Raw genomic sequence first — 26,117 nt, forward strand, 5'->3', positions numbered from 1 at the left:
GGAAAATAGGACTCTGTCTGAAATCACGTTTATAAATGCGGTTATTAACGTTACTGTAGTGTAAAGCAGAGCAGGACCGAGTGTTGAGGAGCTGAGCACGGCCGCTGGAGCGATTGTTATACAAACACACGGCTCACGAACACCGGGACAGTCACTCAAGCCTCGTTGCAAACCTCCTACATAAGTGACAAGGCCCAATCATTACGGGAAGATGGTAGGTCCAATTTATGCTCCGCCAATCTGCGCTTAAATTTTAGGACACTAGATATGTTATCCATCCAGCATATTTAGCATATTACATACTTTTTTGGCATCACATAAAGCACTGAAATATTGATGACTTTAGCTTCTTTTTTTAGGGCAACCTATCCCAGGAGATACAGCTAAAACATCCTAAAGCTAAAATCCATAATATATTATAAATCCTTTAAATGTGTTTTACGTAAGTCTAGTCAGGGATGGGCAGTTTTGGCCTGGAGGGCCACTGTCCCCTGCAGTGTTTAGCCTAATCAAACACACCTGAACAAGCGAATCAATCTCTTCAGAATTATTAGAAAGCTACAGGTGAGTTTCTATCAGGGTTAGAGCTAATCTTTCCAGGACAGCGGGCCTCCAGAAGTTGTTCCCTTGACATGACATGAGTCCCGTCGAACACCTTACCTTTTACCATTTTACAGTTTCATGAATTGTTTTGTAATAGTTTTTAGGTTTATAGGTTTATACTGGCCATGCCTAAATAGTCATTTCAGTTTTTCTTAGTTTGGAAAACTTGTTTAATGCACTTAAGTTAACTTATTTTTTCCCACAACACACTCACAATTGACTCTTGTCTTTTCAATAATAACTTGACTGGACACTCAACCCATTTGTTCAGTGTGAATTTACACAGTGACTGTAACACTTGGCTACAGCACAGTTTTTCTTAGAAAAGTCCTTTGAGAGAAGTCCAAAGACAAAGTGTATGGGTTTATCATATGTGTCTGAAAAAAGTTCCTGACATTGGGGATTAGAGCAACCTCTAGTGCACTAGCCCCACCAAAGCCGCAGTTGTATCCACCGACAGCTGTGTTGATTCTCTCTTGGCATAAACTAAAGTTTACAGCAGACTCCTGCATTTCGCCTCTTCTTGTTGCACTGATAATTAACATTTGATATAAAACAGCTTCAAAGCGATGACTGATGAACAGAGTGGATTTAATGAGTTATGTAATATTTAACAAACATTATGTTTTATTGATGTCGACTCTCACACGCGATCTTCAGCTAACTTCTGCAAACATCCATGTGAGGCTGATACTGTACCTATAGGCCAACAGAAAAAATACAATATATATTAAAGTCTAAATAAAATGTACCAGCAAAGCATATTATAGTTCAGACCAGGACGTCCCAACCAAGGGTTTATAAGATGGATTCTAGGTGTTCGTGACTCATGATGAGGTCATGAACCAGCTGAATTGAATAATTAAAACTTTGCGTTATTTGTTCATCGAACAATTCATTGAAAGGTTAATGTTGATAGGTTTGGGAAGCCCTGATTTAGGTAAACTTACCAGATACGATCCCTCATGTCATGACATGTTTTATAAAAGCTTGGAGAAAAAACATTGAGATTAATTGCAATAAGAAACTTTGTGTTATTCATTTTGTAATTTTGTCAGTAGAGGGAAGTCTTGAGTAACTCTTTACCCTCATAGTTGATACAGCCGTTTGTGTCCTCTTGCCCTGCCAGCAACTGATCCACTTCACCCTCAGACAACCGCTCACCTGAAAATCAGACAGTGTTCCAATGAGCAAAACTGTACATTTTTAGATCTAAATGTTTTCAAAATTTAACCACACTGCTCAATGTTGGTCAAATATATGGATATGGCATCTTTTTCCTCCATAACATCATACCCAAAGTAGCAAGCACATGGCGGAGTTCAGCGCCCATGACCGTTCCATTGCCTTCTTTGTCAAACACCCGAAGACCCTCTACAAAATCTTCAAATGTGCCCCTTTCAGTAGACTTTGAAACCTCTTGAAGCATAGGCAGGAAAGTCTCAAAGTCGATCAGTTTGGATTCCATCTCTGAACGACACAATTAAAATTAAACTATTAGTAAATTCTTAGATTTTATTTGATATTCTGAGAAAAAACATTTATTTAAAGGGACAGTTCTCTTAAAAATCCAAACATTAGGCCCAATCTACTTACATTATATTTACCAAAATAATAAATAAATTATCATATTTTGGGTTCCACAGAAGAAAGTCACACATGCTTTCACACATGCTTTCTGTTGCTTCTGAAGGGCAGAACTAAATGAATATATATATATATTCATTTAGTTCTGCCCTTCAGAAGCAACAGAAGTTATTTACACTGTAAAAAACATTTACATTGTTTTAACTATAAGCAATTCACGAGTTTGTGTGCCCATATAATCTTTGTGAAAGTGGTAAACAGATTTGGCTTGCGGTCTGCTATAGAGGGGCTCGGAGAGGATATTCTACTCGAGCTCCGATTGCCCCCCAATAACAGGCAAAATGAATGAATAAAATAATGAATGAATGAGTCATTTATATAGCGCTTTCATATGTACTACTGTACACCCAAAGTGCTTTACACTCGTGTCAGGGACCTCTCCTCAACCTCCACCAGTGTGATGTACAAAATTGTACAAAAGGAGGAGCAGGGGAGGAGGCTGCAATATCTAAAAAGGGGAAGAGGTAGCTGCTGGTTTTATACCTTGGTATTAATTGAAAGATTAGATGGGCGTACTCCTCCCGAAATTACATTTATTAACTTCACTTTTTGTACTTTTTTTTATAAGTTATAGCTACACTGTAAAAAAAAATTGGTAGTTTTTTGTTGGTTTAACTTAAAAAAGTAAGTAACCTGGTTGCCTTAAAATTTTGAGTTTATTGAAATTAAAAATTTGAGTTGATACAATGAAGGAACTTTGTTTAATAAATAGAAACTCAAAATATTATTGTATCTGAACCTCATAAAAAATTGATAAATCATGAAAATAGTACTATTTGGCATGTTTCACTGCGTCATCAGAAATAAAACACACACAATTACACAATATGCTTACAACATCTTTTAATAATATTTTAATAAAGGTTGTCGAATCTCAAAAAAGGTTCATTGTATTAACTCAAAATTTTAATTTCAATGAACTCAAAATTTTAAGGCAACCAGGTAACTTTTTTTTCCTTAATAATTTTTTACAGTGTACATGATACAACTCATTTTTTGTAAGTCAGTTTAATGTAATTTAATTTGAAACGCCTTAAACATCCAAGTTGCTTTAACTTAAAAATGTCAGCCTGCACAGTTTTTACAGTGTTACTGCTTTTAATGAATTATTTTGAGATTGAATTCTAATTCTTATTTTTCTCAGTTATTTTGCTTTTTTTCCAGATTTAATCAGCTCGTTCTTACTAGAGCACGTTTGCACATGCGCTCTTCAAGAAATTAGAAAGGTGTTTTAAATCTCTTGAAAAACTAAAAGACATAAATGACATTTGTATGTATTCGATAGAAAAGATATAGATTGTACTGAATGTCAGCTTTCTTATTTTGCTCAAGATAAGGATTTATTTAGTCCACGTGTCATGTAAGCTAGAAACTATATGCTTCTATCCACAGAAGCGAGAGCTGTCGTTGCAACCACACAAGTTTGCGATGTTGTTTGCGAATGTTCGTTGGAACAATGGTTTCGGGAAACGGCGACTGGTTGAATGAACTAAAGTTGACAACGACGGAACTTGCGACCGTAGTTGGCTAACGATGCTTTTTGGGAAGCGCACCCCTGCTCCGGACAAATGAGACAAACAGGGGACTCAAGATCAACCACCACAAAACGAAAAACAGTCGTGGATCATCCAGGTATTAAGAATCAAAGGTACATCAACTTTTTTTATATAATCAGCTTTTTTTTAAAGATTGTCTTGTGAACTATATGTAAAGATATTTTATGTAAAATAGGAGTATCTTATTAAAGATGGTGCTAAATAAAAAATAACATGTATTTTGTACCCTCTTATTTTGTTAAAATTATTCACTTTTCACAGGTTCACAAACATTCAAGTAGCAGTGTAGCCTATACTCTTTTATGTGAAGGTGTCATTACTGTGGTTGGAATTTTTAGTGAGTCAAGGATTAAAGGGATAGTTCACCCAAAGTGAAAATTGTCATTAATGCGGCCTTCAGGTAGCCTAGAAATCTAGACGCACCCTAGCGGCAGCAAATCTAATTTGCCGCGAGTGTCGTCTAGCAACTCTCAATACCCTTCTGAGCTGTAAACGCCAAACTCTGGTCGGGCCAATAACATCGTATATTAGAGTCGGTGGGCGGGGCTTAACATAATGACGGCAGAGTTGCGTTTGCGTGCTTTATAGTAAACACAGAAACTGGCGAACGGCGGTCTTTCGAATCAGCTTTGACAGCGATTCTGGAATACTTGGAGTTAAGCTTTTCTCTGAGAAAAGAACAAAGAATGGCTCTGAAGTCATTCTTAAAAAGGGAAGATGTGTTTGGATACGGCGAATGTTTAATCTATCAACGAGCTCTGTTTCACCTTCGTTGCTCTGGTTGGTTGTAGCGCTATCCTATCGCGTGCAGAGGGAGTTTGAAAGACAACCGTTTATCCCGCCCCTCGGATTGAGCTGTCAATGGTGAGTTTCCAGATCAAACATCTTGATGTGGGTCTCGCTTGTCAGGCTAGCCTTCAGGTTCTATCGGAAATTTGATAATTCCCACTCCTAAAGTCGTGATTACGAGCTCATCCCATTCACATTGTGAAATGTGATTTGTGTGCTTTTTTTACCTAGGAAACTCGTATAATAAATTCCGAGAGCATGGGAATCAATGCAGCATTACTCGCCCATAAGTTGTTCCAAATCTGTAAGAGCTTCTTTCTTCTGTTGAACACAAAAGATGATATTTTAAAGAATGATTGTAACCAGACAGTTGACGGTATAGCCAATGACTTCCATAGTATTATTTTTTTCTTCGTAAAGGGTGCTTTCTGTTTGATTATCAACATTCTTTACAATATCTTCTTGATCAACAGAAGAAAGAAACTCATGCAAGGTTGGAACAACTTGAGGATGAGCAGATGATGACCAAATTTAAATTTTTGAGTGAAAAATCAGTATTCAGATAATTTGTTTGTTGTTAATGGCATCTTGACATTTGTGACAACCAACGCCTCAGTAATCTCTGTGACCGATGTGTGTTAAGTCTTTCCCTTGGTTTGCTCCTGAAGGATCCCATGGGATGCAGGAATAGCTTGAGTGATTTTAGATCATGAATTAAATTCCCCCAATTGTGTGTCTACCTTCAGGCTTTGGTTTCCCTAGAACGTTCAAGACTTCCGCATTAGTTGGGTTTCGGCCCAAAGCTCTCATCACATCCCCACACTGAGCCAGTGATATCTTCATCTCCCCTGAGGGAGTCCTGGCAAACAACTGGAAAGCCTCTTTGAACTCTGTATAAGTGCAAAATAACATGTAACAGTTCATATAAAATTAAGTTAATCTGACAAACTTTTTAGGCTGCTCCTTACCTTCAAGTTGTTCAGCACTGAGATTACCCTGAAACCCAGAACAAAACCTTTTGAATTTGCATCATCAGTAAAATATGTCACACTTGCAGTACATTCATTGCTGTGTACTTTACTGCGCAGATATTAGTGTCATACAGTAAGTTAAATAACACTCGGGCAGTTGTTCTGTCATTGTTTTTCCTGGCACCAAGAATAATCTCCCCTCAAAATTCACAGTCTGCTTATGAGATCATATCATCCATATCTGTCTCCCTGGGAGTCTAACTTAGGAAGTGTATGCATAAAGCGGTGAGTGCATTGGGACGAGCCCAGGGGCAGGTGTGTGTAGATCCATGTAAAGAACATCTACTGGAATCCACAAAGCTGTTTATATTGTACATTTCAAAATAGAAGGGATTTATTGAGCACATCAATATTTATGACATTTTAAATTAGATACGTGTGTTGCGCAATACTGTATATATTCTTGGCCAGGGTTTGCATAAATGTATGGGCTCATTTTGATATTGGATATCAATTAACTCTCCACCGTTTTAAAGCTCAACATTGAGCACTAACTTGAAGAGATGCTGATTTAGGTACGCATGAGTTCTTGTGCTCAACTTTTATTAATTTGTACATTATAATTTTGTGCCTTAAAGGGATAGTTCACAAAAAAAGGAAAAATCTTTCATCACACTGTAAAAAATTATTTAGAAAAAAGTTACCTGGTTGCCTTAAAATTTTGAGTTCATTGAAATTAAAATTTTGAGTTAATACAATGAACATTTTTTTGAGATTCGACAACCTTTATTAAAAGATTATTAAAAGATTTTGTAAGCATACTGGGTAATAATGTGTGTTATTTCTGATGACGCAGTGAAACATGCCAAATAGTGCTATTTTCATGATTTATCAAAAAAAATTATTTGGTTCAGATACAATAATATTTTGAGTTTCTATTTATTAATCTAATTTCCTTCATTGTATCAACTCAAATTTTTAATTTCAATAAACTCAAAATTTTAAGGCAACCAGGTTACTTACTTTTTTAAGTTAAACCAACAAAAACCACCACAAATGTTTTTCAGTGCATTTACTCATTTAGTTCAATGATTTTCATTCATCTTTGTAACACAAATGAAGATATTTTTAATGAAATTGACAGAGATTTCTGTCTCTATACTGACAGCTACACAACTACACCTTTGACGTTACGAAAAGTTTACAAAGAGATTGTAAATTAATACATATGTATTGAGCGGTTTAGTCCAATTTTTTAACTAGGTAGCTGTCAATAGAGCTCTCAGATTTAATAAAAATATCTTCATTTGTGTTCCAAAGATGAATGAAAGTCTCACGGGTTTGGAACAACATGAGGGTGAGAAATTAATGACAGATTTTTCATTTTCAGGGGGACTAAAGCTTCAAGGGCAGCATAATATTTATTTTAGTTTTACTGAAAGGTATTTATGTACCTCATTTGAACTTTTTATTTGATTAACACTAATTTTGATTACCCAAATGCTTGTTACCCCAGAGAATAAAAACCTATAGCAAAATGTATTTAAAATACATTTATTTTATACTAAGTATACTACAATCCATTAACATATTTACTGACATATCACTTGCAATTTGCTGATATTACAATTAAACTTTATTTGGAGTACTTCTTTATTCCACTATTTAAGGACAGTATGACCACGTCATTCTTTAAATGCAAGATATTTAAAATGTAGGCCTACTTGCAATAATTCCACTTTAACACAATCAGATATATTAAGTTTATATTTAGTTTGATCTCGGTACTAAGTGCATTAAGTATAACATTTGTTGTTCCAATTTAGTATACTAAAATTACAATTGCAGGGTATTTATATTAAATACATAAATATGTAAATGTATTGATATATTTATTATTCACAAGGGTAATAAAGTGATAATCTTATTAATTTAGTTGTTATACAAAAAAAGACAGTAACCATTATTGTGGGCACATCAATCCATGCCATCGGACAACTGAAATACCATAAAATACTATTATACAACACAGAGACTTACTACAGCGGCAGGGTCGTTTTTGACAGCAGGGTTTGAAGACGCTTGTGCTTTGTCTGGTTCCTCGGCTGCTGCCACTGGGGCTGGCCCAGGTGCAGGGCTGTCTTTTTCGGGAACTTTTGCAGCTGACCCTGGTGATGCAGTTGGGGCAGAAGCATCCGTTTCCAGTGGTCCTGCTGCTCCGGGAGCTGGTTCTTCCTTTGGAGCTGGGGTTGGATTTCCCTCTTTTTTGGGCACTTGCTTTTGTGAAGCCATGGGGGGTTTAATCACAGTAAGTGAATGGACGAAATCTAGCCTTGTTCAAATGTTTGACTGCTGTTGAATGGTACGATTTGGAGCCCTAAATGTTATATACTCAGCCCTTAAATCTGCTGCACCTCCCCAATATTACTCACATTTCTAAAAAAGGAAAGAGTGCTAGGACTCCTGTGCATCCATTAACACCCCCCCCCCCCACACACACACACACACACACACACACACTCATTATTGTTAGACCTTTTTTTGCATATTCCATTTTTTGCATATTCCACATTTTGCCATCCATATTCCTATTTGTCCTGTACCTCATGTGAGTATTTTTTTATGTATTAAGCACTATAGATGGATATGACATTTTATGTTCTGCTACTTAATATCATTATCATCATGACATAAAAGGATGACAGCAGTAGGAGTAGGCATACTGCAGTGCCTTCAGCTGCTTTTAATAGACACAAATGTTGGAGCTTAACTGTACCCAAACACCTCGTTCACACCTGCTTCGCTTTTCCAAAACGTGCATTTTCTTCAACTAGACATTTTTGACCTTGTGAATTTTTAGACACATTCTAATTAATAAATTAGCGGCTAACAATGTCCAACCGCGACCGTAGATGTACACATACGTCATAGAGAATTATATTTCTGAAAATTGTATTTCATGTTTTTACACCACATGGTGTATTGTTCAATTACATTTGAATTAGAAACCTGATATAATGGTGTTAAATCAAGATGAATTACTTAAAGTAAACCGCATCATAAGTTCATTTTTTTGATTTTCATTTGCATTCAATTCAATATGGCATTTAAACTCAGATCTAGACAGATCTATTAGGGCAAAATAAGGCCTTACACCTTAACTGTGTAAAATTGGAGAGAAAATAAAATTAATACAATAAATAAATAATGAAATGCATTATGACTGTTTCATTTTAAAGGGATAGTTCATCCAAAAATGAACATTTTGTCATTTACTCACCCTCAAGTTGTACCAAACCTGTATGAGATTCTTTCTTCTGCTGAACACTAAATGATATATTTTGAAGAATGTAGGTAACCAACTTGGGGGTGAGTAAATTATTTTAATTTTGGGGTGAACTATCCGTTAAAAATGGGTTGTATGGGTTTTAATACAGTATATAAAGTCATAAAGTTTTTAGTTTTAATAAAAATCTACCTGAAGATATCAGAGTGCCTGAAGTTGAGAAAACACACAGATACTAATGGGTCAATAACTGTCAGTAGACACATTCAAACACATCGCTGGTTTTTTGTACACACACCAATAGAATAATTTTGTCATTTTCAAATTCTCACTTTCATCCCTCAGAACATCTATCTCTCTATCTCTCTCTGAATATTGTATGAATATATCTTTCGGCTCACGATTGTCTTCTTTCAGCCTAACCTCAGCTCCTCAGGGGAGGGACATGCTTTAAAAATGGATGGATAAAGTGGCATGGTCCATCTGCACCAAACTAAATAAATTTACTACTGTCCACAAGCAAATTAATCATTTCAATTCCAAAACCTGTAAAGGATACACTAAACTGCATTAGAATCATAACTGTTTTTAAATCAACCCTTTTCAAAATATGTTTAATTACAATTAAATTCAATCTGTGGTTTGGAGAGACTTTTTCATTTGCATACCTCTGAAGTAATGTCATCCTTTTAACTCAGAAGAAGTGATTTACGTTCACTCATGCAGTAAATGGTGCTGGCTAAAAGACTCATTTAACCTCCCTAGTGTCGTGGTGCAGGCAGGTAGAAGACGGATGACTGCCTTTGGATGCCAAGGTAGACAAATAAATAAAAGACAGCATATTTTCAGTGTTAACAAACATAGGGATTGCTTCAAAATCAAGGTTATATTAGATGCTGAATGCTGTAAAGATAATAGAAATACATATTTTTAGTTACTACTATTAGATTTGTTTTTGAAAATAACAATGACACTTTAATGCCGTGAGGTGAGAAGGGCCCTGGACGCCCTGAAAAGTGGGCTGTACCGTCAGGGTATATCTCACCATCTGCTGCACTAAATCGGTTGGAGAGATAGATGAGAATTACTGTAAATGAGCACTGGGATGTGTGTGTACAACAGGAACTTTACACTGGTCACCATAACTGACCGCTAATTATTAACATCAGTGACTTGAATATTAAAAACATCATGGACCTTAATCATGGCTTTATCATCTGGACTCTTATAGTTACATGTGAAGGGGTAAGTTATTTGGTATCTTTTTTCAAAACTATTTCAAAAGATGTTTCTGTGAAGGTCTTATAGTGTGCATGCACTTATGCTTTTCAGGTGAAGACAGTTCATCCTGAATGTTCTTTAGTATTGCATCTGCAAAAGAAAGAAGCTGAATGTCGGCTCAAAATCGGTTTAACGCAGCCTTTGTTAACCTTTAACGCTACTGATACAGGTGAGCTGCACTGATACTCAAAAGCATTTGATTCACACTTTAATCCTTAGATTTGAACATGTTATTTGCATAAAATGATATCATTAGTCTTAGCTGGCACACAAATGACTTGTTTTTAATTCAAAATGTCTTGCCTGAGAATTTTTATGGTAACACTTTGGTATGGGGAGCACATATTCACTATTAATGACTTTTGCCTCAATAAACTCCTAGTTTACTGCTTATTAGTTAGTAAGTTTTGTAGTTTAAGTTTAGGAATTTGATATGATTAAGGGATGTAAAATATGGTCATGCAGAATAAGGCATTAATTTGTGCTTTATAAATACTAATAAACAGCTAGTATACTAATAATATGTATGATTATAAGCAAGTTAATAGCAACAACTGAACCCTAAAAATAGTTTAAAAAAATATATAAATATATTTATACAGTTGTAGCACATAACGTGCACATCTGTACATAAGTCTTTTTTTAATGCATTTTTATTGTTCTTAATTTTACTTATTTAAATGTTTTTTCTATTGTCTTGCGTTATACAGAGCTCCTGCTAACACAACAAATTCCTTGGCTTATAAAGCTCACCCGGATTCTGACTATATATATATATAAAGATAAAGCATTTAACAGATTATTTAATTTTCCTCTTTCAATTCCCTTTTAAATCCTGAGATTTATAAATGACATTCAACCTGCATTGTTAAAGGGATCGTTTGAATGAAAATTAAAAAAGCCCCATTCGACTATTCGTTTTCTGAAGCCATACAGCAGCTTTGTGTAAAGAACAGACCAAAATACAGTCATTAATCAGAGGGTCTTTGTAATCTTGCTTGTCATAGTCCATTGCTTTTCATTGTATTTTTTAATGCAACATATACAGAATAAGATATACTATAAGACAGGGGTTTTCAAACTTTATGATGCCAAGGACCCCCAAATATGATGAACCTTTATGGGGACCCCCTTCCTAAAATCAATCTATTTTTATGTATGAAAAAAACATTTAAACTGTTAGATGAATAGTAAGTGTGACATTATAAATGTAACATATTGTTCCCCAACTTAAATGGGCTGTTAATGTTGGATGTATAAACCTGAAGAAGAATATTTTCAAATAAAAATTATTTATATAAGCAAATTTCACAATAAATATATGCAAACTGCCTTACAACCCCAGTGAGCAAAATAAAGGGGACTAAAGTGAGAAAAACTCACTAAAGATACACATATACAATTCCGGAATGCATACGGAAAGAAAGGAGAGAAACATTTATGACTTTATCCATTTTTCCTTTGTCTTTTTATTTTCTGAAATTTTCTGTAGGACACCTTAGAACCTTCTGGAGGACCCGTTTAAAAAAAAAACTGCTATAAGACAACATAAAACATTCATTAGCATTAACAGTTACAGGAGCTCACAGGAAAGCATTATGATGATGAGAGTCAGTTAAATGTAGCTGATGATTTGATTCAGACTTCTGTAATGGTTTATTGTACCACTTTTCAGGTTGTCTGGTTGAGTGGGACGGTGTGAACTGCTGGCCTGCAGTCAGTGTAGGGGAGAGAGTCTCAGCGTCTTGTCCACCTCCTCTCCTGAACTCCCACGGTAAAGTTCTCTCTTAGGACCCAACACACATCAAATTTTCAACACAATTGTACTCTTTTTATGAATGTGGCCATAAAGTCCAATGCTGTGATGTACAGTAAATGTAAAACATGTCTTTTTTATTGACTTCTTTAGAGCTGATCACCCGCACCTGCACTGCTGAGGGATGGAGTAGGCTGAGTGTGCCTTATTACAATGCCTGCTTTCATGACAACAGCACAGAGCAGGAAGACGCTGGACACAGAGTAAAAAAGACCTTAAAGAAATCTAATTTGATATTATATGAATGTTGTGGCAAGCAGGGCGAGGCCGAGAGCCATGGGAACGGAGCGACAATCGCATCACACTGGCCTTGAGTCTCACGGAGGAGCTCCGGAGGGATTAAAGGAAGAGGGACGACAGTGAAGGACCAGTGAGGCCAGAAGTTTATGCTGTTGTTTTTTTTAATTATGTTTAGATGTGGCAGGCATTCGTGAGGTGTTGCCTCTTTACTGTCATTTTGTTGTTTGTTTTCTCTTGGGATTCGAGTTTTAGTTAAATGTTCGTTGGTTCCTGCCTCTAAACCATGTTACGTTTGTGCTGAAAACCCAGGAGGAAGGAAGAATGGACTGTTGGAAATCTGTGGTGCCATTGAGATGAGAAGACTCTAGTGCCATGGATGCTTGAGGCTGTGGGCTGGAGTGACTTGCCAGAGGATCGGACAAACTCGCTGCCATCCACCTGGGTTCTGCCATCCAAGAAGCAGAGGAGTCGCCACCTTTTGCCATAGGCTAGAGTCAGGATGGAGAGGAGCAGGGAACAAGGGACTCTCTCGCCGGCTTCCCAAAGCTGATGCAGCCATCACTGTCCACCAGGCACCAGATGAGTTAGAGGTAGGGGAGTAACGATTCAGCTACTACATCGATGTATCGATTTATATTCCCATGGTCCAACTACATCGATCTGTGCTCAGCAAGTTGGCCTTCCGGACGACATGTATCGATCGAATATCGTTTTAAAAGGTAATCAATCAATTATATCGATAATAGGAAATAACGCATTTGATTTACACACGTCAGACTTTATATGGATGTTTTTTCTTAGCACTTTTAATGATAAAGGTATTAAACGTTACTCAGTCTGCCTATATGTGACATCAGCCACACACCAGCAGCAGCGCAAAGAAAACAAAACCTAGCATGGCGGATGACAGAGGAAAGACCAACGAGTGAGAAATGATCAAGCCACCATAGCGGTCCAGTGTGTGGAAACAATTTGGCTTTAGAAAAGATGGGGACGTTCTAAATAAGTCGCTCTCTGTTTGTAATAGTCGCGAGTTCAGCCACTGCTCATTCAACCTGAATATTGGAAATGTTGGTTGGACTTTATTTTTGATATTAATATTATATTTGTATTATTTTTATGTTGAAAAACAACAGCAAAAAGTAGCATGTAAACCTACTGTTAATTAAACCTGAAGATATGTTAGTTGCACTTTATTTTTGATATTTATATTATAATATTTTTATGTTGGAAAACAAGCAGAAGTAGCAGTAGTAGTATGTTGGTTGCACTTACTGTACTTTTATTGAAAATGAGAGCAGAAAAGGTTAACTTCCTGTTAATTCAACCTAAACTGTTGGTTGCACTTTATTCAAATAAAATGTGAACAAATTTGCCATTAATTGTTTACTTGTTTGTTTATATCCATAATGAATTACCTGATTCCCTTAAAAGAAACAACAGATATCTAGGAAACTTCACCTGCACTGACCAGTATCCAGGTATTTATTTCCGTCACACTGATTTAAATTTTTGGCTAAAAAGTTACTGAATCAAAGTCACAGAATCATTTTGGATCGTATTGTTCTAAATGATCCGATATCGGCCTTGAATCGTGTAGACAACCTCAAATCGTGATACAAATCGAATCGTTACACCCCTAGTTAGAGGGCTGTACTCCGTACAGTTCACCACAGTAGTTTCACCGCAGCTGGTGGATTTTTTTTTACCCCTCTTTCCCTTTTCTCGTCTGTGGCTCTCTTCATCCTTATGTCTCCTTTTCTCTTGCCTCACCTGTCCTTACCCACAGGTGCTGTGGCCACCATGACTGGTGAGCTCCTCTGTGAGACGCAATCACGCCAATGGCTTCGCTCTGTTCGCTCGCGGCTCTCTGCCCGCCCTGCTTGCCTCAAACTTAACTAAATGCTATGGATTATTGTACTTCTGTAAGGGTCCTGTTCCAAGTTGCTGTACTGTACATAGTTTGTATTAAGACAACATCAGTTTTCAAACATGAGCTCGCTTTCAGTCAGTACATGCTGTTTAGTATTATACGGTAAATAAGGTAAGTTTAAAGGGTTAGTTCACCCAACAATGAAAATTAGCCCATGATTTACTCACCCTCACGTCATTCTAGGTGTATATGACATTCTTCTTTCAGACGAAAAAATCAGTTATATTAAAAATGTCCTGGATCTTCAAAGTTTTATAATGGCACTGAATGGATGGTTCAAAAAGCGATGCATGCATTTGTCTAAGAAAAATATCTATATTTAAAACTTTATAAAGTGAATTATGTAGCTTCCACCAAATCGCATTTTCTATTCAACTTACGGAAAAAGTGTAGTGCCTCTCGCAGTTCAAGATGCTTTACGACACGTCTGGCAACATTGCACAGTTGAACTTTTTTCCAATCTGCCGGAAGCTAGATATTTTATTTAATTAAGTTTTATATATGGATCATTTTCATACACAAGCGCATCGCTTCATTAACCCCCGGAGCCGTGTGGAGCAGTTATATGATGGACAGATGCACTTTTATGGACTTCAAAAACAGAGCATAACTTAACTGCCATTATAAAGCTTGGAAGAGCCAGCACATTTTAATATAACTCTGATTTTATTCGTCTGAAAGAAAAATGTCATATATATGACTTGAGAGGGAGTAAATCATGGGCTAATTTAGATTTTTGGGGGAACTAACCCTTTAAGTAAACTCAAATTATTGCCCTAAGCTGTAATGTTACAAGAAGTATTAAATATTTAAAAAATGTTTTTACACACATCACTTTTAAAGAAAAAGTTAATTTATTACACTAGATTAGATCAAATGGATACTACAAGATGAATCAAGCGATATCTAAACTTTATATTTTCCATTTTCCTGTGGAAGCGAGAGTACTTTGCCATGGTGAAGGTGATATACACTGTTGGGTACGGCGTGTCCATTGGCTCTCTCTGTATTGCATCCTTCATCTTCTGCATCTTTAGGTAACGCTAACATTAAACATTAACTTCTTACTTCAGTGCCTTTACTCTTTCATTGCTACATGCTGGAGTTCAAGTCTGGTGACATTTTTTGATATTTGCTTCAAGGACTGATGATATGTAATAGTGTCACATTTTTTTATTCATCCAACAGAAAGCTTCTGTGTAGACGGACCTACATCCACCTCAACCTCTTCTCCACATTCATCCTGAGAGCTTTGGCTGTATTTGTAAAAGATGCTGTGTTATTCGCCGATGAGACTATCAATCACTGCACAGTTTCAACTGTACATTACACCAACCAAATGACTGACAAGATCAATGCAAAATCAATGCCATCGCATTAATCAGATATTCTAAAGCAACCACCTGCCCCTCTTTAACTGAATGCTGTATTTATCTGCCAGGTTTTGTGCAAGGCTGTGGTGACATTCTTCCAGTACTGTGTGTTATCAAATTTCTACTGGCTTCTCGTTGAGGGACTTTATCTCCAGACACTGCTAGTGTTCACCTTCGCCCACAAGAGAACATTCTTCTGGCTGTATACTCTTATTGGCTGGGGTAAAACCACAATTAACATTACAGGAAGCATATTTTACACACAAACTGCAACTTATTCTGAAGTGTTGGATTCTTTTCTCTGTCTTACAGGGACTCCATCTGTCACAGTAATCATCTGGACACTCCTCAAGCATAGATATGACAATCATGGGTGAGGATGAGATTATGGTGGAGTGCATTTGGACAATTACTGTACGGGGAGTACAGTATTAAGATCTGGAGCTAACCGTAACATTTATTCATGCACTTGAGTGTATCATAAACACCTGTGTTCATATGTGTTGGTAGGTGCTGGGACGACCTGGACAGTGGCTACTGGTGGATCATCAAAATTCCTATTTTGCTTTCTGTATTTGTAAGTTTATGCAGAATACAATAAAACATTTTCTCCTATCCTAATTTAACATTTAGTGAAATCTATAGATAAGGTATTTGTAGATTTATATGCCTGAAAACACTGTGGCTCTGATTTAGTGCACTATAAAAATAGTAACCTGCAATTGTTATAGTCAGTGTACACTATGTAGCACATCGGCCCCACTTTATTTTAGGTGGCTTTAAAGCTACACTGTGTGATATTTTCCCCCATCTAGCGGTGAAAAGGTCTATGACCATCTAGTGAATATTAGTTTCTGTTCCTATCAATTCTGATTTCGTTTTAACTAAGTCAAAGATTAACATGGCAATCCCCTTCTTCACATTCGACACGGTGCCATCGAGTGTTAAAACGCGAAAGGCGAAGCTTGAATTTACGGGTATGGCCCTCTTTGGCTAATGTACTTTCAAGATGGAGGAGCAACATGGCGACCGGCTTTCGAACCCTCACCCGTATGTATTTTAAATGGCATATTATAAACTTACGAGAATACTTTATTACTTAAAAGAAGTAAATATACATTAATGAGCACATACATTTTTGAAAGAACTAAGTGTATTTAGCTAAGAATAAACTAAAAAAAAATCACCAAAAAAAAGTGAATCAAAAAATAAGTACAATGTACTTACTGTGTTCAAATTGTATTGCAAAACACCTTTGCTGATATTGAGGTGGATACGGGTAGAGTTAGGGACAGGTGTGGTGGTGTGGGTCAGTTAAGGGTAGGGTTAGGTATAAGGGAAGTGCCAACTGTGTAATTACAAATGTAACTACAGAAATTAATTGAAGACGTAACTACATGCAGGCATTTTTTTAAATGTAAGTACAATGTAAAAACATGTATGTACACAATAAGTGCATTGTATCAAATGATTAATTGAAAAGTTAGTACATAGTAGTACCTAATATAAAGTGGGTCCATTAATACTTCTTTCCAAACGTGTTTTTGTCTTACCCTGATTCATTATGGTAAGCCTATTACACCTGTTACATTGACTCATGTATGGTGTGGGTGTGGCATAGTTTAGTTAAAAATGTTTTTAAAAGACAGTGAACAGAGGAGAATCTGCTAGCAAAAAGAAAATGCAAAAGAGCTCGAAATAAATCAATGGCTTTATGGAGATGAAAAAGCAACATTGAAATGGCATTTTTATTACTCAGATGAGTAAGGTATTTAATCGAGCAGATAAATTGCCATTTGTATCTCTCTAAGAGATATGACTACGGGTCATATTCATCCGCACAGTCACACAGAGCCGAGGCACAACCAAAACAAGTGTTCTCTGCGATATGCATTTTGTTTTTTAAACGCTAGACTAGGGTTACATGGTGTACATTTAAAGAGCCATTTGATTTCTACCCAATTTAATGTATAAAAAAAAAATTTGTTGGTACAATTTAACGTATTTGGGTTGATTCATTTAAAAAAAAAATTTGAATGAAACAAATTAATTTTATGTTATGTTTTTTCAGTGTTTTACCCATAGACTGTAAAAAAATAGGTTTTACCAGATTACACTTGACCTTCATATTTCTTAGAATGATTGAACAAAATAATAAAATGTTTGTACTTTTAAACTTTACAGGTGAACTTTCTAGTGTTTGTTAATATAAGCAGGATGATAGTTTTGAAGACAAAAACTCCAGAATCAAATGGAGGAGACCGGCGGCTTTACAGGTGAGATCTATTGAGTATAGACCTATATCTCACATAGACCACACTAAGGGTACAGACATACAGACGACACCATTGTCAAAACGATCACTTTTCACATGGATTCATAAAAACGATTAAAACTGCTGTATTATTCACACCAGGCCAGTAGTTGGTGATGTTACTTTGTACAGAAACATTACGCGCCTATAGACTTAACGCGTAATATGCATACGCATGTCACCACTTTCACAAATTTGTGTTTTTGTAGTTTACATGGGGCCTATAACGGTATCGTTTTCAAAAAACTTGCACTACACTCTAAAAACTAATAATATGATTTACTCAATTTTTTTGGTGAAACATTTTTACACTAAAAAAATTGAGTAAATTTTAAAGCAGTGAAATCAATTATAGACACCATAAGAACTGAGTAAATGTAAGTAAAAAAATTAAGTAGATCTGAGTAACTGCATTTGTTACATTAACAAATTCAATTGAGTAGAAAAAATTGGGTAAAAAGCATTTAAAAACCAATATTTATGACTAATATGAACTGTTTTTATTTATGAGTATTACTAACTTGTATAGTATAACTTTAATTTCCTCTAAACCTTTGTAAAATACTCCACAGTCCACACAAACACATACATGACATGGCCTTTATTGTCGATGAGTAAGTTACAGCAATAACGTTAAAGCATATATTACTGTTTTGACATGTAAAGAATAACAGTTATTTTACAACATTTAAACTCATGTAACAAACATTTAGAAGTAAAAATTAAACATTTAAAAGTAATTCAAGTGTAATCAACCGGTCTGTTATCTCATTTCCACCGTATCAGCGCTGTTTCTCGAGCCTGAGATGGACTAACGGCGGTCTGCGGGTGGACTTTGAACTTGAGGCCGCTGTCCTGCGTTTCATTCATAGCTGAAAGACGCTGCGAGGCGCCAGACTCCATAACCTGACAATAAACAAACAGTGCCCAGTTTTAATAAGATTTTATCATCCAAATTCATTATATTCATTATCTTTACGAATAAAGTTGCGTGTTTTGAGCAACACAGCAGGCGTTTCAAAGACCAACGCCACACGTTAACTTAAGGTGACTCACACTGTCCCTGTATGCTGTTTTGAATTAAATAAAATGCCTTTTAGCACAGTAATGATTATATAGATAAAACAAAACATACAAACCTGAATTTCACAGAGGAAATGCCCCAATTCTGCGATGCTGAGAAGAAGAAACTGCTCTGGTGACTGAGGAGAATTCAAATATGCACTCACTCAACCGTCGAGCTGTCGTCACGTCAGAGGGTGGGGGAGGGGCGCATTGGTTTTAATCGAGTTAACTTACTCAATTTCTTCAGTGTGTGTTAAATATTAATAATCTTGATTTTAATTAAGTAATATTTGTGGTTCTTGAAACAGATTGGTTTAATTCTCCATTCTCAAATATTTTGAAATAAATTTCACAAATGTATTAAGTATATTTAAAATAAATAATTGGTTATTTGAATACTAAATTATTTTAGTGAAAAAAACTTAAATATAACTTTAAATTTTAGACAAAATTAACTGTTGGATTTTTAGTCAATTATTTTGGTATGTTTAACTAAAACCATCAAGTAAATGATATTGAGAGATTTTATTAAGTTAATAAAGTTAATTATTACTGTGATATTTACTAAGCCACTGAATTATTTTTTAGAGTGTATAACACGTTTCAAAGGTGTGTGTTTTCAGGCTGCCAAACACAGTTGTTGTGTAAATGAACGGCCAAAACACATAAAAAGATTAAGTTGTCTTGTATTTGCTATTTGGGTATTTGCTAATACTGTTTTCAGCAATGTTACAGATAGGCTATGTCACATTATAATAAGTATCCTGGCTCTCTTGTATCTATCATTACTTTTTTTAATCTAAAATGTGTGCCCACTGTGTTCTGTAGGCGACTGGCTAAGTCAACTCTTCTGCTCATCCCTCTTTTTGGAGTGCATTATACCGTATTTGCTCTTTTTCCCGAGCATGTGGGTCTAGAAGCAAGACTCTTCTTTGAACTCGTGCTGGGCTCCTTTCAGGTACTGTTCAGGCATGCACTTATGGCTTAATGCAATATGCAGTGCAGCACAGGGATGTTAACTATATTGTAGCCTACAACAAAAGACATTTTGTTTTTAATGAATATCCATCATTAAAGGAAGTGTATGTGAGATTGTGGCCAAAACTGGTACTGCAATCACTTTCAAATGACTGTAGAGCGGTGTATCCCCTCTCCCCCTCCCCCTGACTCGAGGCTGCAGGATCAGCAGGAACGTTTGTAGATCTGCAGCTGTGGTAACTAGAGCAGAGCTGGCAACCCAGATGCAGCAACACTACTAACTTGATTGGTCGATAGGTGGAGGGCGGAGCTTCAGGCCAAAACACAACATGTCAACATCAACATCAGTCGAGGGCTGCAACAACAACTTTTAAATGACAATATCCTGGCCGGACTACTGTTGTCAGTGATATAAGTATTTTAAATTAACATGATTTCTTAATGTATAGTGACATATCAGGGCCATTTTATGATTACTTGAAATACATTTCTTACATACAGTTCCTTTAAGAAATAAGCTGGCAAGATTTGTTGTTATTATCTCTCTCGTTTGAGGGGGTGAAGACAAAAGCCTCAGAGATGCTTCTATGGAGCCAGTTCATAAGCGAAACTCTGCCCTCTGCTGTAAATGTACTTGAAATACAAAAGCTACAGTATCACTTTTATTTAAAACAATTATAATCTTTCAGCAAAATCAATTAGCAAAACTAATCAAGTATAAGATCCATAAAATCTCAATAAAGACATGACCAACAATACTAATTTTGTCATTTCTTTGAAGGGTTTCATTGTGGCATTGTTATACTGCTTCTTGAACACTGAGGTAAGATCTAATATATTTTTAATAGCATATGAAGAAATATTTTCTGGCCTTCTGTGATCAATTAACTACTGGATTTCACAGGTCCAGAATGAAATAAGAAAAGAGATTGAAAAATACAAGTCCCGGACTGAAAACAACACTTTCCAAATGGCAACGCAAGACTTCACTGCATAAATTTCAGGACATTTTATAACGACTGCACTTCAGCTTGCTCTGTCATGTTTTGTTGTAATACCACTGTCATGATAATTGCATAGATGTTTTCACACATTAAATGTGATTTTTTTTCTCTTCAATCATGTAGTCATGCATTCCACGGGTTTGTGGAGTGTTTCTGTGGGAATTTTTGTCCAGTAGAGCATTTGTGAGGTCAGGCACTGATGTTGGACAAGAAGGCCTGGCTCGCAGTCTCCATTCAAGTTAATCCCAAAAGTATTCGATGGACACACATCACTCTGTGTGGGCCAGTCAAGTTCTTCCAAACCAAACTCACTCAACCATGTCCTAATGGACCTTGGTTTGTGCACTGAGGCACAGTCATGCTTGAATAAAAACTGTTCCCACAAATTTGGAAGCATAGCACTTCCAAAATGTCTTGGTATGCTGAAGCCTTGAGCTTTCCCTTCACTGTCTGGAAGTAAGGGGCCTTGCCCAAACAGCACCATGCCATTATCCTTCCTCCATCAAACTTTACAGTTGACACAATGCAGTCAGGCAGGTAACATTCTCCTGGCATCTGCCAAACCCAGACTCGCCCATCGGAAAAGAGAAGCGTGATTCGTCACTCCACATAACACGTTTCCACTCGTTTGAACTGCTCTAGAGTCCTGTGGAGGCATGCTTTACTGTACACCAGTCCATCCGACGCTTGGGATTGTACTTGTTTATGTGAGGCTTGCATGCAGCTGCTCGGCCATGGAAACCCATTCCATGAAGTTTCCACCGCCCGGGTTTTGTGCTGATAGTAATGCCAGTGGAAGTATGAAGCTCTTCAGCTCTTTAGCTCTTCAGCGGAGCACTGGCGACATTTATGCTTTACACTGTGTGACTTAAAGGGATACTTCAGTGCTGGGAAGATGCATCTGTATTTTAACTGGGTCACTAATGTAGTAGAAATGTGAAATTATTTTTGAATTTGGTGCCTTCTAGACTGAGAAAAGACAGAAAATGTATTTTTGTCTCATGGGGATGAAAGACTACAATTCCCAGAATGCTTCGCTGCCTTGTGAGGCCATTTCCAAAGCCACCACTGCTGAATTACTGTCACTGAGTTTGAGAACAGACACTACAATTAAATACTGAACGTGTCTGTTTAATATAATGATCAAGTCGCCGCATGTGTCACAGCACTAACGCTGCAGGAGTCAGATTACATTTAACGTCATAAATGTGCTAATGAGCTCTCGTGATGAGAGCTGAGGTAATCACGACCACGCTCGTGGCATACATTCACAGCACGTGTTCAGTCTGGCGCATTTTTAGTACATGCCTTTGGAAGCTTAACTTTCATAGAAATTTATTTGAGAAGTTAAAACAATTACATTGGTCAGCATAGGACCGTTTAAATGAATGCCTGCAGCTGCTAGCTGAGCTGTGAGTGTGATCTCCCACCCCCCATGCGCTGGTTGAAAACATGCGGAAATGGCTCCCTCTGCTGCTTGTAGTCTTTAGCCTTTGGCAAAAAAAAACTGATGAGGCAAATAGGGGGGGGGGGGGGGGGTGCATGGCTAGGTGCTTGTTTGTATAGCCTATCCTGGCAATAGAGTGGTGCAGGCATGATGTCACTTTGTGAGCCAACCGGCAGCATCACACTGGTTTGATCAATTGATCAACTGGTTAAAAACACAATAGGATTTTTCCATATGCTTTTGGATTATTTCAAAAAACAAGCTCTGTGATCAAGTTTATGATACTTACACGCTTTGTCCATCAAGATAATTTTTACAGATGAACACAACTTTTAAGTCGCCGAAGTAAAAAGCGAATACATTTGTCAATATAGTGTAGGCCTATATTTATTGTTTATTTAGTATATATTTATTAAAATATCTATATCAAACATTAGTGCATCATTTTCATAGCTAATGTGATAAAATGCACCCGTTTTATCTAATAAATCAATTTGAGCAAAAAATGACAATAACAAAAAAACAAAAAAAAGTTAATATTTTACCTTAGTTTGATATTTTATTTGATGCAGCATTCATACATATTTAAAAGTGGATTATGTATCTAAATATATTTTGTTGCCATTGTATATTTGTTTCCACATTTGTTTTGGCTTATACTTTACTAGTTTAATCATGTGTTATTATTAAAACAAGGCTTAATTTTACTTCTATTTTTTGTGGGGGTTTTGTGTGTGTGTGTGTGTTTTGTGAGACCAGAGGATGGCGCTATATGTTCAACATTCAGTGATGTATTACGTTGTCAATATCAGTTTTCAACCATTAGCTTCTTTTCATTCAGTTTTTACGGAACATGTTGTGAATATTGTGCGTTAGACTTTCAGTATTGCTGCAAAATCATGATGCGAATAGGTGCAGGGGTTTTCTGAAAAGAATGTTGTTGAATTAGCATGTGCAGTTCTTCATCCCTTCCAAGAATCATCTGCAACATTATCATCAGTGGGAGTGATCAAGTATATTAAATTTCTGCTCAGCTGCCTGATTTAAACTGTCGGTGTGTGCGTGAGAGAAAGTGTGTGTGTTTGTGTGTGTTTGTTTTAGCCTATAAAAATGCTTTGTGTTTGTTTGAACTGTTAGAACTCACAATTTAGGCTATATATTTATAACTATTTTTTTAATCATGGGTGTGTGTGTGGGGGGGGGGGTATTTTAAATGAAATTTTAATCGATTAGCCCACTTCTTGAGAGACTAAACGTTTTCTTCGCGCCTTTTTGGTCACAATTCGTTTCAACGGCTGAACTCGTTAGGCACTTTTTGTAAGCTGTGGTATATGTTCTTTTCGTTAGGTTCATTTCTCAAAGAAGACCATATTGTTAATATTCCTTCTACAACCAAAAACCCTTTAAATACCCTCGTGGGTGGAGGACGAATCTCTAGGCAATACAGAAATTGTTTTACTGTAAAACAACCCACAAAAGCATCTGTCCAGGAAAGGTGAAGTAGAAAGCGTGTTTTAATCCCTGCATATGTAAGAGTTTTCCAGTGATGATCCTCTATACCTGCGGCTCAATCTCAGGTTTCATTCAAGACGTTTATGCGTCAGCAACAGCTGTCCTGGAGCTCGCGCTGGCCTCGGGTAAGAGAGACAGACTTCAGCTGGAAGGAAGACCAAAGACCGAAGGTTTTGTGGAAATATTTACCTCACTGTAAAAAGGTAAAGCTGTGGTCAAGTGCACTGCATGATGCATAGGTCATTCGGTTGAGGGCAATGCTGTGTCTGTATCTGGAAAGCTGCAGGATTCATTTTGGCCCCCAGAAGTTTTGATTTCAGTGTTGTTTTAATGTGCCGTTGACCATGACTTGACAGAAGTTTCTAGCTTAATAAGAAGCTTTAAATGAACATGTAAGAATGTTGAGGATGAATTCTGATTAATGTTAACATAGCAATAGGCTACTAGAACATTAGATTAGTATAATTTTAAATCATTATAATGGAATGTGGGAAAGATTTTAAAAAATTTCTCTCTGAAATACTTGATATTGATGGGTCAATCGAGGCATTCTGCTGCTTTTTGTACATTGACCAAAATCGTAACTGAACATTGTCCCAGGGTAACTATTCTCTGCGTAGCTGTGCTAGTTTCATGTCTCAAAACCATGACCTTTGATTTCAAACAATAATTTAAAAAACAAGTAATAACAAAGGAATATTGAAAAACTCAATTAAATATGCACGTCTAATATTTTAGTAAGCAGGATAATGTACTGTATCTTTAAATCTTTACATTTGCATTATCCTTTATTTCTCAAAGAGCATTTTCCAGTTTTCAACTTTATCACTATCATGTTTATTTGCTCTCCATCACATAAATGTATATGTGAAAACTTAAGTTTTTCCACTCTAAAAATGCTGGGTTGTTTAAACTCATGGTCGAATATGAACAAATCCAACCATTGGTTTAAATTAACCTATAGGTTTAAACTGTTTAATTTAAACCAACGGTTGGGTTTGTCCACATTTGACCCAAACATGAGTTGAAACAACCCAGAATTTTTTTTAGAGTGCAATGTGTCAGGTCTATTGTTCCAGCAGATGCTGACTGTGTATTTGTAATCTTTTTCCCATCCAACAGAGCATGGAGTCAGAGTTAAATATAGCCTGGGTCTTCATTTCAGGGCTAGGCTGATGATGCTCGTAGTGCTCAGTTGTACCCCACCATTCCTCCAATGTTAATCCATGTTGCCCTGATCAGAGGTGTAGGATGATGGAGACTCTTGGACTGTTGGTCCCAAAACGCTCGTCAGAAGCACTCAGATCGGATTTGGCTTAACCCCCCCTACAAATTTATGCTCTTGCCTTTCACAGAGGTAACTGTAGGAAGTAGACTTTGTCTCATGTAGTTCACAGAGGTGCCAGCTAACTAAAGTTTGTTTAGTACTGGATATTGCTTGTGACTGAAATCAAAGGAGATGCTTGTTTTTAGTTTTATGGGTGACATCGCCATCATAATATATGGAGGGAGCAACTGTTTATGGCATCATTCAGGGACACTAATTATTTGGTATTGATTCTAGTGAATTAGAGGATGTGCTGTGTTGAGAGTGTGTGTGTGTTTCTAAGGACGAGTGCTGGGCATCACATGTTCTTGGACGCAAAAGCTGTTGGTTTTAGGTTTCTTTCACCGGTGAAACCATGTGATCTTCTGGCAATCCACCCACTTACACTCTCCTAATGTGTGCAAAAGGGGACTCAGTGAAGGTGCAAACATACATTTGACCCGTTTCAGCCACCACACATTTTCATGCATCCTGAGCTGTGACGTTTAATATTTCGCAGCTTCGCACCACTGGAACTGGGACCGTTTTTTGTTATAGATAAGAACGCCATTTGGGGGGTCTAAATTAGCTCCTACTTAGTAGGGTCTAACCCAGCACAATAGGAAATATGACCGATCGCAATACCAATTCGGTACGGAAATTTTAAACTTTCAACGCACTCTTGAGTAGAATTGTAAACACCTCTAACTGACCATTGTGCTCACATGCTTATCAAATATGTCAGTGATTGACAATGTAAATGTCTTGGTATGATGAAGCATTAAGAGTTCCTTTCACTGGAACCTTAGGGGCTAAGAGTCCAGTGACGGCGTGCTCTACACCGCTGCATCCGACGCTTTGCATTGCACTTGGTGATGTAAGGCTCGGGTGAGCTGCTCGGCCATGGAAACACATTCCAGAAGCTCTCTACGCACTGTTCTTGAGCTAATCTAAAGGCCACACAAAGTTTGGAGGTCTGCAGATATTGACTCTGCA

The 26,117-nt window shown here is 36.8% G+C and overlaps 2 protein-coding genes across 2 annotated transcripts; one reads left to right on the forward strand and one right to left on the reverse strand.

Moving 5' to 3' along the window:
* Positions 1-1,566: 1,566 nt before the first annotated feature.
* zgc:163073 (uncharacterized protein LOC100037358 homolog) lies at positions 1,567-5,464 on the reverse strand. The gene is made up of 4 exons (XM_067429350.1): positions 5,336-5,464; positions 1,900-2,073; positions 1,690-1,767; positions 1,567-1,592 (listed from the first exon to the last, which is right to left on the reverse strand). Exons 1-4 carry the CDS (start codon positions 5,436-5,438, stop codon positions 1,567-1,569), a joined length of 381 nt encoding a protein of 126 aa, XP_067285451.1. The 5' UTR covers positions 5,439-5,464.
* Positions 5,465-10,043: 4,579 nt separating this feature from the next.
* ghrhr2 (growth hormone releasing hormone receptor 2) lies at positions 10,044-20,849 on the forward strand. Its single transcript, XM_067430084.1, has 13 exons — positions 10,044-10,097; positions 10,185-10,302; positions 11,809-11,907; positions 12,043-12,152; positions 15,062-15,159; positions 15,311-15,443; positions 15,564-15,717; positions 15,808-15,868; positions 16,006-16,072; positions 17,680-17,771; positions 19,703-19,832; positions 20,634-20,675; positions 20,757-20,849. Exons 1-13 carry the CDS (start codon positions 10,044-10,046, stop codon positions 20,847-20,849), a joined length of 1,251 nt encoding a protein of 416 aa, XP_067286185.1.
* The last annotated feature ends 5,268 nt before the right edge of the window (positions 20,850-26,117 follow it).

This window comes from Pseudorasbora parva, chromosome 21, assembly GCF_024679245.1.
Source record: "Pseudorasbora parva isolate DD20220531a chromosome 21, ASM2467924v1, whole genome shotgun sequence".
Lineage (NCBI taxonomy): Eukaryota > Metazoa > Chordata > Actinopteri > Cypriniformes > Gobionidae > Pseudorasbora > Pseudorasbora parva.